General features: G+C 34.8%; 1 protein-coding gene across 2 annotated transcripts in view; it reads left to right on the top strand.

Moving 5' to 3' along the window:
- The window catches only part of LOC113497321 (GTP-binding protein Rhes), an 84,598-nt gene that overhangs the window by 29,804 nt on the left and 39,308 nt on the right, over positions 1-15,486 (top strand). Inside the window, exon 2 of one of the 2 annotated variants that reach the window (XM_026876843.1) lies at positions 6,833-7,287. In XM_026876843.1, coding sequence (XP_026732644.1) covers positions 6,944-7,287 — 344 coding nt within the window. In that variant the 5' untranslated portion in view covers positions 6,833-6,943. Of the gene's footprint in view, positions 1-6,656; positions 7,288-15,486 lie in introns of those variants that run through there. The other variant, XM_026876835.1, reaches the window with a different exon arrangement.

Raw genomic sequence — 15,486 nt, forward strand, 5'->3', positions numbered from 1 at the left:
ACCAGACGTTGGCATAGAAAAACAAATGCAATATAAAAATCAGGCATTTAAAACTTAACGATAATTTAGAATTGAAAATATCCGGAGGGTCGTGCAGTCCATTTTGAATGCCCGTGATAATGGGATGGATTTCATTTGAAGCTCAAATCATCGGACCCAATTTCCGACTTTCGAAATTTTTAGGTTACTTCCGTACTTAGTGTAATGAACTTTCTTTGGGTACGGGTGACCGTTTGTTTTGAATATAATGGGAATTCTTTATTATAAAACGATGATTTTCGGTCGTTTAGAGAAATTTTTCTGGAGAGGCTTTTTCTTGTAAGCAAGCAACAAAGAAAAGATGATTTCTTTCATTTGAAAAGAAAATCTTTGAAATTCTATTTAGAAGTTGAGATTTGATATTTCCCATCCAAAAAAAATCAATGATTGAAATCGACCAAATAGATTCTCTTTTTTTCACACTTCACGTGTCTTCGATTCGTTAACGGTTTAAATTTGGGTATTTCCTTTCGCGGATTCTATGAGACAAGCTTTTTGCGTCTTTGAGCTTAAATTCTCAACGATAACTCAAAAAATGACTGCATGCCGTGCTATATCGAAACCGACACTAGTACTATTACAATCGCACGGCTTAAACGGATTTTACAGCGTTCATATAAAATTGAATTCTGATGCAAATAATTTGGAATGCTTGATGAACTCCAAGTATAAAAGCTTAAAGCGTATTTTAAAAGATTATTTGATGAAATGGTTCTGTAAAGCATCAAGAACACTTAAATGTTATAACTAAGACCCTGGCTTTTGGATTCGAGGTACATAGTAACAGTCATATTGTTCCGGGTCAATGAATCACGTTTATATTTAACCCTTGCTAATTCGAAAGTACTTTAACAATTAAACATTTAAACGTTTAAATACTTCGCTCAGTTAGAAATTAATATCATAATATCCTTACTTTATTCGTGACGTTACCCTTAATTATAATTTTTAATTAAAGCGGCACAGTTTGTTGAATCCATTACGATTTGTTTTTAAATCTAATGTGACGTAACTTTTGGTTTTATTGAGTTGAAATATGGGATTTGGAGTTTACTTTTTGAGTCTATATATTAGTTCAGGAGTAAGTGTTTTACTTTAGGCCTAATGTTGACAGATAGACGTGTTTTTTTGTCGTGTATTGCCTTGTCACACTTTCATAACTGGGATTAGATTACTTGAAGACGTAGGGGTGGGCCTCCAAAGGTCTAGGAGAATAATTGACAGCCGTCAACTGTAAATATTAGTTTTTAGAGATAGGTACTCTAAGGGTGGAAACGAAAATCCTATTACGTAGGCTCCGTTGTCTATCCGACCGTTTGTCATCAGTGTTAGTCCTGAACCGTAGAAGCTAGAATGTAGAAATTTTTAGACGATGTAGTCCTGTTGCCGCTAAATAATAATAATAATAAGAAACAAAAATAAAAAGTAAACGTAAGTTCAAGCAATTATTATTGAGGTCAGAAATTTGATGGGCGCTAATTTTATTTTCTGTTCTTCTGGAGTCTTAAGAACCGTTAAGTTCCTTTATTAATACCAATATTTAAAGGTATGAAATATCCTTTCTGGAATATAACCTCACTAAATTTAAAATCAAAATTTCAAAGTTTTATGTGCATTTCCCACGTATTGTTCGCAATCAATCAGGCGCGTCGCTATCTACTCCGCGATTGTAAAATCGAAACTTTACGAGCACTGCAGCGTGTAAAACTTTATCATAAAATTCCCTTTTATGAAGTAATATTTTCCGAAAAGTATATATCGGTATTGAGCTGAAAATCAACTATTTTTAGTACTGTCTATAAATATATTTCATATTTATATTTTTCGAAATATTCTGGGCATGATGAGAAAATAAATTCATACCAAAAATTTCATAAAAATGAACAATATATGTACAGTCAGTTCAGTTGAGTTGAAAATTCCCAATTTTTAAGAAAGTTTTTCATTTGTATGCATAGAATTCTGTACATGCCAATTCTGAGCTTTGGTGTAAACGCTGCAGGTACACCGTTCTCAAAATCCCTAATATAATCGAAAGCTTGACACGCAATCTAGTTTCAAAGTCAACTCCCCAAATAATGCTGCTTTGCCTAAATGCCAAGCATAGCAAACATAGTACAGCATTGTGTGTCAAACACTCTTATGCTGACCACTACCATAATCGGTTTTCGATAACGCGGTGTTGCGGCCTGTTTACATTCTCATTTCGTGTTTGCTGTGCTAAATAGGCATTGTTTTAATCGAATTGCTGATGTGAATGCCAGACCTGTAATCTAGGCGAGGTTTTGTCTATAGTGTGTTGATATCTGGTCTATTTAATTAACTGTACAACAAACTGCCAAGTTCGTTACATTAAAACCACATTGAAATTTGGAAAGTAGAATTTTTTCAGCCTATTCTCGAATCTTTTGAAATCTCATTGAATAGGCAACAGGTTTGTCACATTTTGCAGCAGTTGGGAGTCTTTTGTGAGGTGTACGACACAGCTTTATCTAGCGTCCGTTGAATAGGGGTGTGATTAAAACCGCTTGAATTTCAGCCGGACAGACCACGTGCTTCCCGTTCTATGCGGTACGTGGTTCACCACAACGGTCCTACCATAACTTTGAATTCTTGTTTAGTAGTTCCTGTTTCATCAAGATGTGGAGCCGTTTTAGGATTTTGAACCAAATGGGTCAAAAAAGAGTGGTGTTATGAGGGCTCCGATGCTCGTCAATCCGTCAGACTGTCGCCAGACATCACATGAACCGTTGTAGCTGGAATTTTTGCAGTTTAATTTTAATTTTATTGCAAACTTTTGATTTGCAATGAACCCCCAGTGTCGCGTTTTACAATTGGCCGGTTTTTATTTTAAATAAATAGCTGTTAATATTTCAACAATGTAAAAATAATCACTGAAAAATTTATAGCATTTCGATTCACAACAACATACTGAATCCAATAATAAAGGTAGTTTAATTACTCCTTGTTTGTGTAACAGTAATATATTTTCATTCATGCATTAATTTGCATAATATTCATTGGAGTATTGATAAAACACTCAAATTATGATATGTAAAATATCCTTTGCAAACATCCGCAAAATAAACAGGGTTGGGTGAACAATTTAAAGATAAACCAACAAACGTTACGGATCAAAGCTTATTTAGTCACTTTAGGTAAACATGGCACCAGTGACAATGCAGGGTCCCGATTCTGCTATTTTACAATGGCCGATGAATGAATGACAGTACGATTAAATATGAAATTATTCCTATTCCCTTAAGCATTGTATTGTCCTTAAGTGTACCGTCCCGCACTGAATTTCTAATTATTGTGTAGAAAAATGCTTAAGATAATACGAAAATTGTTCCTTAAGCCGAACATTCATTCATCGGTCATTATGAATAGCAGAATTGGGGCCCAGGACACTGGCTGGTGGTTCATCGGTTATTTCCACACGGACAGTTAATGACAATGGTGTACAATTGAGCCCCACTAGTGTTGTTCGATTCACGAATTTGTCCATCCCAAATTCGAATTAAGCTCCAAGCCACCTCCTACGGTAAGCGCGGCCGAAAACTGAGTTAGGATTATGTAAATATTGGGTTAGTTGACGACGAGCAAGATTTTCGAGGCGATTGTTTATATAATTCGGGGTTCGAGGGCAGGAATAAAGGAAAGGATTTATTAGGTCCTTCGATTTTTTGCCACATCGATGTGATTTTAATTTTCGCTTCGTATATTGTTTGCGGTCTATGCTTTATGGTCGTGGCATGTAATCCGCAAAATTTGAATGCTGTTTCAGCTTTTGATTTAATAATAGAATTAGCATTAGAATAATTCGTAAATGTAAATTACAGTATTGCTTTATATACCCAAAATCTGTAACCTTTGAAACGTGTTCGGAACAAAAGGCGTTCTGAATCCAATTTTTATTTCACCATCAAATCTTTGCAAGCGACTTTAACATCAATTTTAGTAGCACTCACTATCGCTATCAATTTCCCAATAACTTGCAACTACAGTCACGTTCTTCGATAGCTTCGAAAGCACTTAACCAACCATAATCCCGTACGGGACTATATCCGGGGCATCCCGTAAAAGTCAGGGAGACTCCGGGCGACGCCGGGAAAGTCGATATGTACCGGGTAAAGTCAACTCTAGGTACACCGCGTCCAATCAGAGAGAAGCTCAGTCTATCGATTCTTGTTTCATAGTTAAACTTGAAGATTGTTCGCTTAGTTAAAGCAACACTCTCGTGTATTAAGCGCTTCTTTTAATTTTATCTTGGCGATCTTGTGTGGTTCTAAGTTGGTTAGTGTTCGATTTTAAAACAGAATTTAGAATTTAGAAGCATTCGTTACACTGTAGTTTGACTTAAAATGTTTTTGTTTATTTAAGACCTTTGTGATTTCCCAATAAATGGACTATCGTATCGGATACACAAAAAATATTTTCTCTTCTCCTGGGATTTGTACATAAGCGCAAAATACATAATAATATGTATACTGCAGTCAAATATATTAATTAAAACTTATTCGATGATAGAACTTGGAATGAACATTCTATATCTGAAATTCATAAAGTTAATTTGCTGCGTAAAGTGATCGATGCACAAACCGTGGTAATCGGTGATCCGTTGCGATAAGTTCTCGTACGGAGGATCGCGTAGCTGCAGTCCGTCATAGTTGCCATACATATTGTAAACTTATTGCTTTTCCTGACGTCGATATTCTTTAGGGGGCCTGCGTTTACATGCATTGTAATGTACTGTTTACCAACGCTATCTCTTTAAAAAATGTAACCATGTGTTTTATGTCATGTTCTTTTTAAATCAGTAGGTACTCCGTAATATTGAATATAATCTCTTTATTCATGTTGAACAGTCTCCATAATACCTCTTATTACATCAGATTATCAAGCTCAGCCCACTGCCTCATCCCACGTCATAAAAAATCTGTATTTAACCTACTTTGACGGAAACTTTTTAACAGATATGGTATAAATTGGCAACCCGCTCCAGCCAATGGGGTTATAAAAGTTGCGGATGAAAAAATATACTCACCGAAACGAGTGGATGGAAAAATTAAAACATGAAACGGCGGCCAGTATTTAAAAATGAAAAATTTATAGATGATATGTATATATAAATACATACTGTATTTGTGCTATAAAATTTGCTGTCACCCTTACGTTTCTTTGACCGATGTCCTTGGAATCCAAGCTAATGCATAAAAAGTTAAATCAAAATAGGTTATAAGTTAACTGTGAAAGTGTAGTTCTTTTCTCTGCTTTTAGGACAATAATCTTATTAAAGTTTCAAACGTCCTTTGAAAAATAACCTGCACAAAAAAAAACAGAAGGAGCTTACATCCGCTAAAATTTTTACATCCAATCGAACACAAAAGCATCAAAATCGATTAGACTTATCGATAAGAGAATTTAAAAGAGGTTTTAAAGCGATTGGGGAACCTGTACCTTACACACTTCGTGTAAGATAATGAACTATCGATTTACCTCTCACGCTCAAGTTTCATCTTATTTCCTTCGAGATATAATGACTGGGACGGTAAGAGAGTTGCTTAGTGTAGTGATACCGAGATAGGACGGTAACGTTGTTTAATCAGGTTGAATATCGTATCATTAATATCCCTTCCTTCCCTGAGTTTGTTTCGACATTTCTTCTTAGGGTAGTCAGCTAGGAAATGTCGTCTCCATCGTTCTCAAAAAAGACATGTAAAAGTGATAAAAAATATCCTATTTGCAGAATACATAATTTCATTTCATTTCATTTCACTTCTCTAATATTTACACTAGGTTATGAATAGAGAATTATAAAAAAGTAACATGTAAATATTAAACAAAAAAATGTATACTGGCAAGATGACTTTTACTTCACGGACAGCCAAGAAAAGATCCCCGTGTAAAAGAAGTGTATGTGTGATCTACACATGCATGTCCGTGAAACCGAAACACAAGTTGTTTTTTAAAAAGGGACAATGGATGAACAGTCAGTTTCGCTCACGCTCGGATTGGATGATACAGAATAAAAATACTGTATTACAACAAAAACGTACAACCGACTTTAAATTAAACCTACAAAGCCAATCTGGAACCAAATTAAAGCTGCTTCAGGTTAAATAAAAAAAACAAAATCGGTTCCAGTCAGTCTCAGTTTGCAAACAAAAAAGCAAAATACAGACGAATTGAGAATATCCTCTGTTTTGTAATAATAATAAAAATAGTTTAGGCTTTAAAGAAACATGTACTCGTGCGTTAATCCTTGTACAAAAAGTAGTAAAAAGCATATATTTTGCGCAGTCTTGAAAAATTAATGAATCCTACTTGATTTTTTGTAGCACATCCATAAAGTAAAATATCGGGTTCTATACGTCTTTGTAACTAACTATCAAGTGTAATACTGTAGTACATTTATAATAGTGATAAGATGAAAAATAACAGTCGTGTTCAGACGTCGACGTGACATGAGAAACGATGACAGAGCTTAGAAATGAAAACTATTTTCACCTTTTATAACTCTCTTTATTTTCTGTTGAGTGAAAATATAAGATGAAATAATGTTTTTCCTTTTTTCGTTTACTTTTTTTTATTTTCGAAGAGCCCAGAATCTTTACTTTCCTTCAATCTTTCTAAAAATATCCTTTTGTTTGTGGTGCAGAAGCTTAAAACTATATATTAATAGCTTTTACGTTTTCATTTACCTTCAATCTCCGTCAATTACCTTGATGAAATAAAGTATAGCCCTTATAGAGCTTTCTCTCAACCATGATATCAATTTTCCAAATTTCAGAAATACGATCCAAAAATGAATAATACACAAAACATGGCCTTTAAAACAAAATAATAACAGTTAAACCAACACCGAAAATGTGTTTAAAAAAGTGCCAAAGTTGAAAAAACAATGCTGAACGGGACGACCGAAAGGGGAGGACTATCTCTCCAGTCTTCCCCTGTCAAAGTCAACACATCCCCTGTAAGAGCCACTTCTAGCCCCATTCGGGCCCCTCCGTCACCTTTGAAGTCATCTTTAGCCAGTGGCAGGAGATCACCAAGGAGGTGCCAGTTCGCGGCCCCGGTTGAAGATGCGAGGGATAAGTGTGGGACGTCGTGGTTGTGTCGGAGAGGGGCAGGCGTTGGGGAGGAGTCTGACCCTGAGAGGTCACCAGGTCCCAGTGCTCCGGTTCTGCAAGCCTGTGACGAGTCAGTGCCTCCGCCGAAGAACTGCTTCAGACTTGTTATGTTGGGGTAAGTTGAACATTTTTATTAAATAATACAAACTTTTTGCTCTTGCGCCATTCGAATGAACAACACTTTGATTGTAATAAGAGTTTCACGTTAAGATTTTCTTCGCCGATTTACTGACTTTTTGTAAATATTATGTTGATAAAAGAAGCTCAAACAAAATTATAAAAATAATCTACTAGTTTCGAATCTGATGACCGTACCATTTCTTATAAGGGCAACAGTAATATTTTCAGTTTTTTCAACTCCCAAACCCTAACGCTTCAAAGACTGGTGACGCACAGACAAACAGACGGGGAGGCAGCGAATTTTTAGTAATAGACTTTCCTTTTTGCCCACATTAGCTAAATCCAGAACTTTCAAGCAACATAAGTATTTAATAAAATCGTAAAGCAATATATAAGCCAACATTCTCGAAGTTGTTGTTCTACCTGAACTTGTGCTCTTAAGTTACTCGTAAGCAAGCGATACTCAGCTTAAGTAGTATTAACATAATGTAGCAACAGTTGCGTGTCTTAAGACAACTTTATATTAACTTTAAGAGATTATAAGTTTTTATGTGTGTAATATTTGTGTATAGTAATTTGAAAGTAACAAGGTAAAAAATGGCTCTACCAATTCGTCAAACATATCTGAAAACACACACATGCTTCGGCTTTAATACAAAACAAACCAAATTGGAATCGGTCTTTCCATTCCCAATGTATAATACCCCTTTGATACTCACCTCTATAGTGTTTTTTCTGTGTACACTAATATACATAAAAAGAATCAGACAAAAATGTGCTTACTTGTTCTTTACTTCTATGATACTGTAAGTATAGTTCTCAATATAAACTACATTGCCTTTCTACTTAAAGAATATAACTTAATTTTATTGAATTGGAAATTAAAGAGGTAAATTTAATGATTACCTCTTTTTCATGCCATTCATGTCTGTCTTAACTTCTATGCATGACAATTTGCACCAACAACTTTTTGATTGAGTATTCTAAAAAAAGAAAATTTATCATGAAAAACAACTAACTATTCCAGCCAACAAAACTCACTGCTCGTCTCTCAAAAGAGGAAAATCTTTATAAACAAACTCCTTGCGACAATCTATTGTACAAATATGCTTTCCTATTTATGTCTATGTTGAAAACAAACCCGATTAACGTTTAATGTACATAGTTCGAACTTCGAACGTTACGCGAAAAATGTTTTTCAGGAAAATGAAAAAGTTTGTAGTCGCGTGACCCGAGCGAGCAATGCGGGGCAGCGAACGGCAAACCCTTGCTTTTTTGTTCGATTCCTGTTATTCACTTCACCTATTATTCATTGTTAATTCAGTCTAGACGTAATTAGTCAGACCTGTGATAAGTAAAGCTGTCTAATTAAGATGTTATTTGCTAAGAAATTGGTTTGGGAGTGTATCTGAGTGTAAACATTTATTCAGAATTTACAAACTTTTAGTATAATATCGACCTTAAATGATAAAAAAAAAACAAACAAATAAAAAATATGAGATGATTTTTAAATTCTCATAAACATTATTAAAAGGGAAAGTCTCACAATATAATCGTCTCAAAAACCTCTGCGTATCGTAACGATAATATTCTACTCGATACATCTAATCGATTACCTCCTCTCGTCGAGCATTCGTACGTTACTGCCGTACAAATACTTGGCAGGGACCGTGAGATCGAATCGGTTAGTTAACCTTATAGTAAATCGATTTGTTTGATTCGACAAATGTGGACGATTCCGATCAAGGTTCAATTGAAGATCTCATCGTTCTGATTATTGGATTGCATGTAACCTCCTTGGTTTATCTTGATGTATGTAGTTGTGTTCTTAGCATCATCTCATTTTCTACATTTTTTAATGATATACGGTTACATGAACTACTATAAATTTAATTTGGGGAGTTGTACAACTCGGGCAATGAAAAATATGAAGATTTTTTAGAAGTGCGATAAATTTTGATCTTAACGATAATAATGGCTGGTTGGTGAAGTTGAACAGAGCCTTAGGTGAGTAGGTGAGCGTGAGACAGCAGGCAGTGGTCATTAAATATCGTTGGTATTAGAAGCGATGCCAAAAGGAATGCAAAGCTCAGGTGTATTGAAACCTCTTTGGTTCATATTTTCTTTACACTATTCGATATTCTACTTGGATCCGGAGCCTATTCGTAAACTTCCACATTCGACTGAATGCTTCGAATTTAATTTCTGCCTACAGTTCCGGGAGAACCTTGACTATACTCCAACTCAGGTCTCCATTTCCAAAACCGCAGAGAATAATGATGAACGTTTGCATACATATTTAAAGTCACGCCGGCTTCCCTGAAGGGTTGACAAAGACCAAGGATTTCTTAACCCTCCTGTTTACACTTGATTAAAATGTAAATTTCCCGCAGAAGGGGAGGGTAAACGGCTAAAATACGATGTAATCGGTAATTAATTATGTTTTTGAGTTGTTCAGGGTTAAGGCCTATGTTGTTGGGCCTTTAGGTTATCATAAGATGATATTTGTGAGATTGACAACTCTTAGTTTTTTTCGGTGCTCCATACCTAAAGGGTTAAAACGGAACCCCTATGCCTAAGGTAAGCTAAACATATGTCCTTCCGTCTCTAACCAGGCGGTATCTTATGAATTATTATAGTTAAATAGTTTTACAATTACTAATTAATTAAATCAAATAAAAATCGAGATTAAGCACGGTTGGTACAATTTAAGTTTGATGGGTGAGCAAATGAGACTTTCTTTTCGTTTACAAAAATTGTACTAAGCGTATAATAAGACTTTTTTATTGAGATGACTTTTTGTAAAAGTTGCATTGTATATTGCACCTTGTTTAAAATGAATCACACTTTCGATAGTATAAGTTAAATATTTGCGACTTCATTAACACTTTATCATAGTAGGTATACATAGTATAACATCAAAATATTTTTGTGCTTATAATGTAATATTACATTTAGAATAGGATTTCACGTTCACATATCCTGTATCAATAAATCATAGTGGATGACAATCGTTGGATCGTGGCATAAATTGCAAATACCTCGCTTGCGAAACGTCGACGTTTGTGATTGCCACCTCTGTTGGTGAGTGTACTTACCTACCATCGCTTCCAGACAGTTTTAGTGACATTTTAAATAGATCTTTACATTTAATGAAGCTTTATATGTTTAATCTGTTTACAGGTGTTATAAAAGTTTAAAATCAAAATTATAAATTATTATCATATAAAGTTTTTATTTGTTTCCTTCGATGTGAATATTAACCCGGTTGTCTGAGAAAGAGAAGGCAAGGAGGCCTATGTGATATGTTCATGAGATACGGCCTGGTGACAGACGGATGGATGAACAGAGGAGCCTTAGTAATAGGATTCCATTTTACCCTAACGCTACGTGAATGAGATTCTAAATTTGAAAACCAGTTGACAATGGCAATTTAAGTTTCGAACACATTCGATCTGACGTTTATTTACAACTTCTATCGGCGACTGTACTACAGCTAGCACCGGTCCCGACTAGTTTAGATTGTATTTAGTATTCATTGGTTTAGTTAAAAGCAACCCGGTATTCTCACAGCCCTGTTAACTATCGTATTTGCAGCCTTCCTCAGAGCAAGTTGATAAATATTACAGGCAGCAACAGAATTCGGCTGCCTCAATAAGATGTTTAAACACCAATATGAATCTATAAATAAAAAGTGATAAGAAGGAACTGGTGTTTAGTATGTTAGCTAAATGAACAACACTTAAGACTCCAGACAGACTAAGAAGTCAGACTTTTTGGCTTATGACTACCCGTAACGGCTGTCAAAGATGTTTGAATAATAGCCCAGACAAACAATTGAGGGTGACTCCCGAAACACGGGGGAACTCGTTATGACAAAGATGGTCACCCATCGACGGACCAAAAGCGGCTTAACCTATGATCAAGCAATTTTAAGCATCAAGCAGTTATAGCTTAGCCACGAGCTCCTCTATTCCTCCCATTTTTAACTGGATACATGGATCAATTCTTCAGAGATTACCGACTTTTGCTAAGAAAGCAATATAGACTTATGTCAGGGTTTAATCCGCCCGTGGGCGTCTGACGACCTCTCAAAACTAACCCACGCATAATAGGCAATTCGGAGCCTAAGTGCGGAACAAGCAGCCCACCACCAAATAAAGCTTCGACCTGCCTGATTATTTTCAGTCTGGTTTAATTTTGACATAATTTTTGATAAATTTGCATGTGTGTGCATATTTTTCAAAGCCTATATATGAAATGTTCGTCACAATTTATCATTGATTACTTCAAAAGATCCGTACAGACATTACGTAGTAAATGGACGTCAGAAACATCAGCTGTTTGTTATCTCACGATGGTTCATAAAGTCACTAACAAAAACGTTTCATACGTTTATCTGACCTTTTAAAAAGGCGCTTAGTCATTATATGTAGATATGTATGTACCCGTGACTGTTAGGAGAAAGAAAAAAAAAGGACTATGTCTGTTTTAAAAATGCCATATTCTGTATTTTATGAATTGTCGATATTTCTTGTCCTTTGATTTGAATTGATTGTCTACTCTATTGATTGTCTTTTGATCTGTGTTTATGCTTCAAAAAAAAAGATAAAAAGACAATTAAAAAAAAAACACCATCCGCTATAATAACAAAAATATAATAAGATTTATTCCCCTTTAATATCAAAATAGGACCTAAAAATTACTGTCACTTAAAATAGTAATTTAATCTAAAGGGCACTTTGGAAAAAGGTTGGTAGGTACCTAAGTCTAACGTCGGTAATCCCAAGGGTTTGGTATCAGTCGCCATCTAACCCTAGATCCTACAGGATGCTTGAGAAATAACTCTAGAACCTGTATCAAGAGCACTTAAGCAGCGCAGTTGGTGATGCGAAAACGAGACCGCGCTATTCTAAGTGTAGTGCCGGCTCTGTCCCACGATTGTGAAAAGTAGGTCGTAGTACAGGTTCAGAACTCAGGTACCTGGGAGTTATGGCACCGGTAAGTGTGTAAAGTCATTCAACAATTTCGGGTAAAAATGTTGACAAAAAATAGGTGGTGACCTTTTATCATGGGCTATATAGAAATAATTTTATTTTACTAGAGTGCGTAAAATACCACATCCTTGGTTATTTGGTTTGCTTAGATGAATAATGAAATTGCCATTTTTTTAAACAGAAGTTTAGTAACTTATCGAGCATCCGTTTCGAGATTAAGCTATACCATTTATTAAATATCAAATTGGAATTAAATGAAATCTCGAGCAAAGAAAAAAGTTTATTCTTTCCAACCATCTGTGACCCTCCGCTGAGTGCTGGGCACAGGTCTCCCCAAATGTTTCCACTATTCTCTACCCTGAACTACAAAACATCTTTGAAATTTCCAAATTATATTCTAACTCTTTCAGTCACACCAACGATTTTTAAGCTAGAATTCCTCTGGCACAACACAGCGTCATAACAAAGTGAGAAGCTTTACAAAACCGAGTAAATAATAAATGTTAGCTCCAAAAATGTTAATGTAATAAACTAGTTGAGTTTTAATTTAAACAATCCCAACTACTAACTAGGTGTGTCACTGAATTTTATATTTATCACCACGTTGCGAAGTAACTAAATACTTTTTTGTTTCAAACTCATTTCAAACTTAGTTTTGGAAGGTTTGTTTTAAATTAGGTGCTATGAATTTATGAAGTTTGCTAAGTGTTTGTTTATTCATATTTATGTCAGTCTTAGCTGAATTCATTGCTGTAGATAAAATCTGGGGAACTACCTTCACGTTTTAAAGTATTATATTACACTGTCGCGCTTCCAGAAACATAGGAATATTACTTTAAGACGAGTTACTAGACCTTCTATACTAAACCTTATTTTTTAATCTTCTTTTTTACATCCTCTTTTTTAAACTTTTTTTTAAATGAGCTCACAATAAGACCCTTTATCTCACCAAATGGAGTGGAGTGGAGTCTGTAAATGAGTTTTTTTCTACTACACAATATGTATCTTTTATTTTTATATTAGCAAAAAAAATATCCGTAAGACAAGCGTTAACTGAATCAAATAACTAAAATGTATTTTGGTGGAAATAACTCAAAATCATGTGACTTATCAAACCCACATGTCATCTTCATGGTACATTAAAAGCGATCACTACTAACGTCAACAATATAGAATAGATGCCACTTCGCTAAGCGCTGATTTTGATATCGAGTAGTTCCTTGAAAAAAATACCTTTTAACATCACAACTTTTTTACTGGGCCAAACTTGATGACATTTTAATGAGATCAAAAACCTCTATTTCACGTTAAATAAAAAAGTTCTGAGATAACATACATTCAAATATACCGACGAAGCCCGAAGTTCTGAGGTAAGGAACATAAAAAAAAAAACAGACGAATCCTCTTCCTTTTTAAAGTTGGTTGAAAAACAAAAGAAAGCGTTATTTTATTCATAATTATAAAAAAAAACAATACGATAAAAAAACTTACATTGTATTACTAACTACACATGCAAGGAACATTCCTGGCCGGTTATCACCCGGAATTCATGCCACTTACAACAACGGCAGCAAATAGTAGTGGCGTTATAACACAAATTATACGATGTATGTGTGAGATTAGGCTCGTTCACACGTACCTTTGATCGCTCGCCCGGCAAATTGATAGATTACCCATCCAATAGGTTTTCTATCGCATTACCTAACAATCTGTTTACAACGAGTGTTTTTGACACTTGAATTTGAATTGAATGAACGTGTCTACTGTATTGCAGTCTTTGATGATGGTTGTAGACAATTTTTTTTCCACTTTTTTATACACTGACTCTCTTGTTGGTTTGTCGTTCCGGTTGTTGCGTTTTCGCAACTCAATTTTGAGGCACTTCCCGATAAGATAGTTGACTGAAATTTTCAGGGTAGCTTCAAACCCGATGACAATGCAATTTAAAACTAATAACTGCTGGACGAATTTTCAAAGGTGTCATTTTAAATTATTCATTCAAATCATTATTGCCCAAATTATATGAATTTCGTTTTAAATAAATAAGTTACGTTTTCCAGTATCATATTGTAGGGAAGTTGTAGAAAATATACCTTTACAAATGTTTTCACAGAAGCGAGTATTATATTACTCGCGATATTTTCCTCGTGCTCTGCAATATGCCTGGTTCGGAGTGAGTGGCGCCTGGTTTTCGTCACTTTATGTACTAGACCGTTTGGACCTCGGTATCACAATGTTACCTTATTTTATTGGAATATAAATTGTGATTCTTTATATTTGATTATTTGTATTTTGAAGTTCGGAAAAGTAAGACATGTTTCCAACCTTGTCGAAAACAAAACTCGAATAAAAAATGATTTATGTTCTTTTAATCGAGCTCCTCAAAGACCTTGGTATTCTTTACAATAATTCATTAAAGCAGACGGAAATAGAGACTGTTAAGGCTTCCGTAGCCATTTTAGCGTTATAGTAACAACATTTTCGTATAAATAAAGCTCCTATTAAAAATGGAATTTTACAAAAATGTTTTACATCAAGTTTTAAACAATTAAGTAAATAACAATTAGCGATCAAAACTTGGCATATTATATGGCCAAACAAATGCTGACATAAAATAACTCCACACATCATTATTCAGTATCCTTTAAATATCAATAATAACGTACATTGTCAACGGATAAACGTTTAACAATGTCCGGTGTCCAACAGCCGAATGAGTATTTAAATAAAACTGAAATCATGCTCTGACACTCATATTGTTAAAAGTTTATAAAGGAAAATGTTGTCAAATAATTGATACAACGGTATATCCACGCGTATTTATAGGGCGCGTAGTTTCATATCCTACTGAAGACGTTTTATTGAACTCACTCGGTGAGATCGAAAGTCGAATAGAGCTGAATTATCACATAATTCTCCATCTGTTAGATGTTTCAATCATCCATTCATCCAGTCATCATTTTGCCCAGAAGAGCATACATTTTAAATAACACTTTTTTAGCATAAAAAAATTGTAGAAATAAAATATTTCAACAAAATAAAAATCACGTCATACATCTCAAAAATGCAAGCATTCCTAAAATACAGTTTTCATCAAAAATAAAAGCTATCGTTTGTTATACGAGCACCACTCTATAGGCCAAAGTTCAAAATATTCTACGTTTATGAATTCAGAATTGGCCAGAATTCCATGCACG

Source organism: Trichoplusia ni, chromosome 1, assembly GCF_003590095.1.
Source record: "Trichoplusia ni isolate ovarian cell line Hi5 chromosome 1, tn1, whole genome shotgun sequence".
Lineage (NCBI taxonomy): Eukaryota > Metazoa > Arthropoda > Insecta > Lepidoptera > Noctuidae > Trichoplusia > Trichoplusia ni.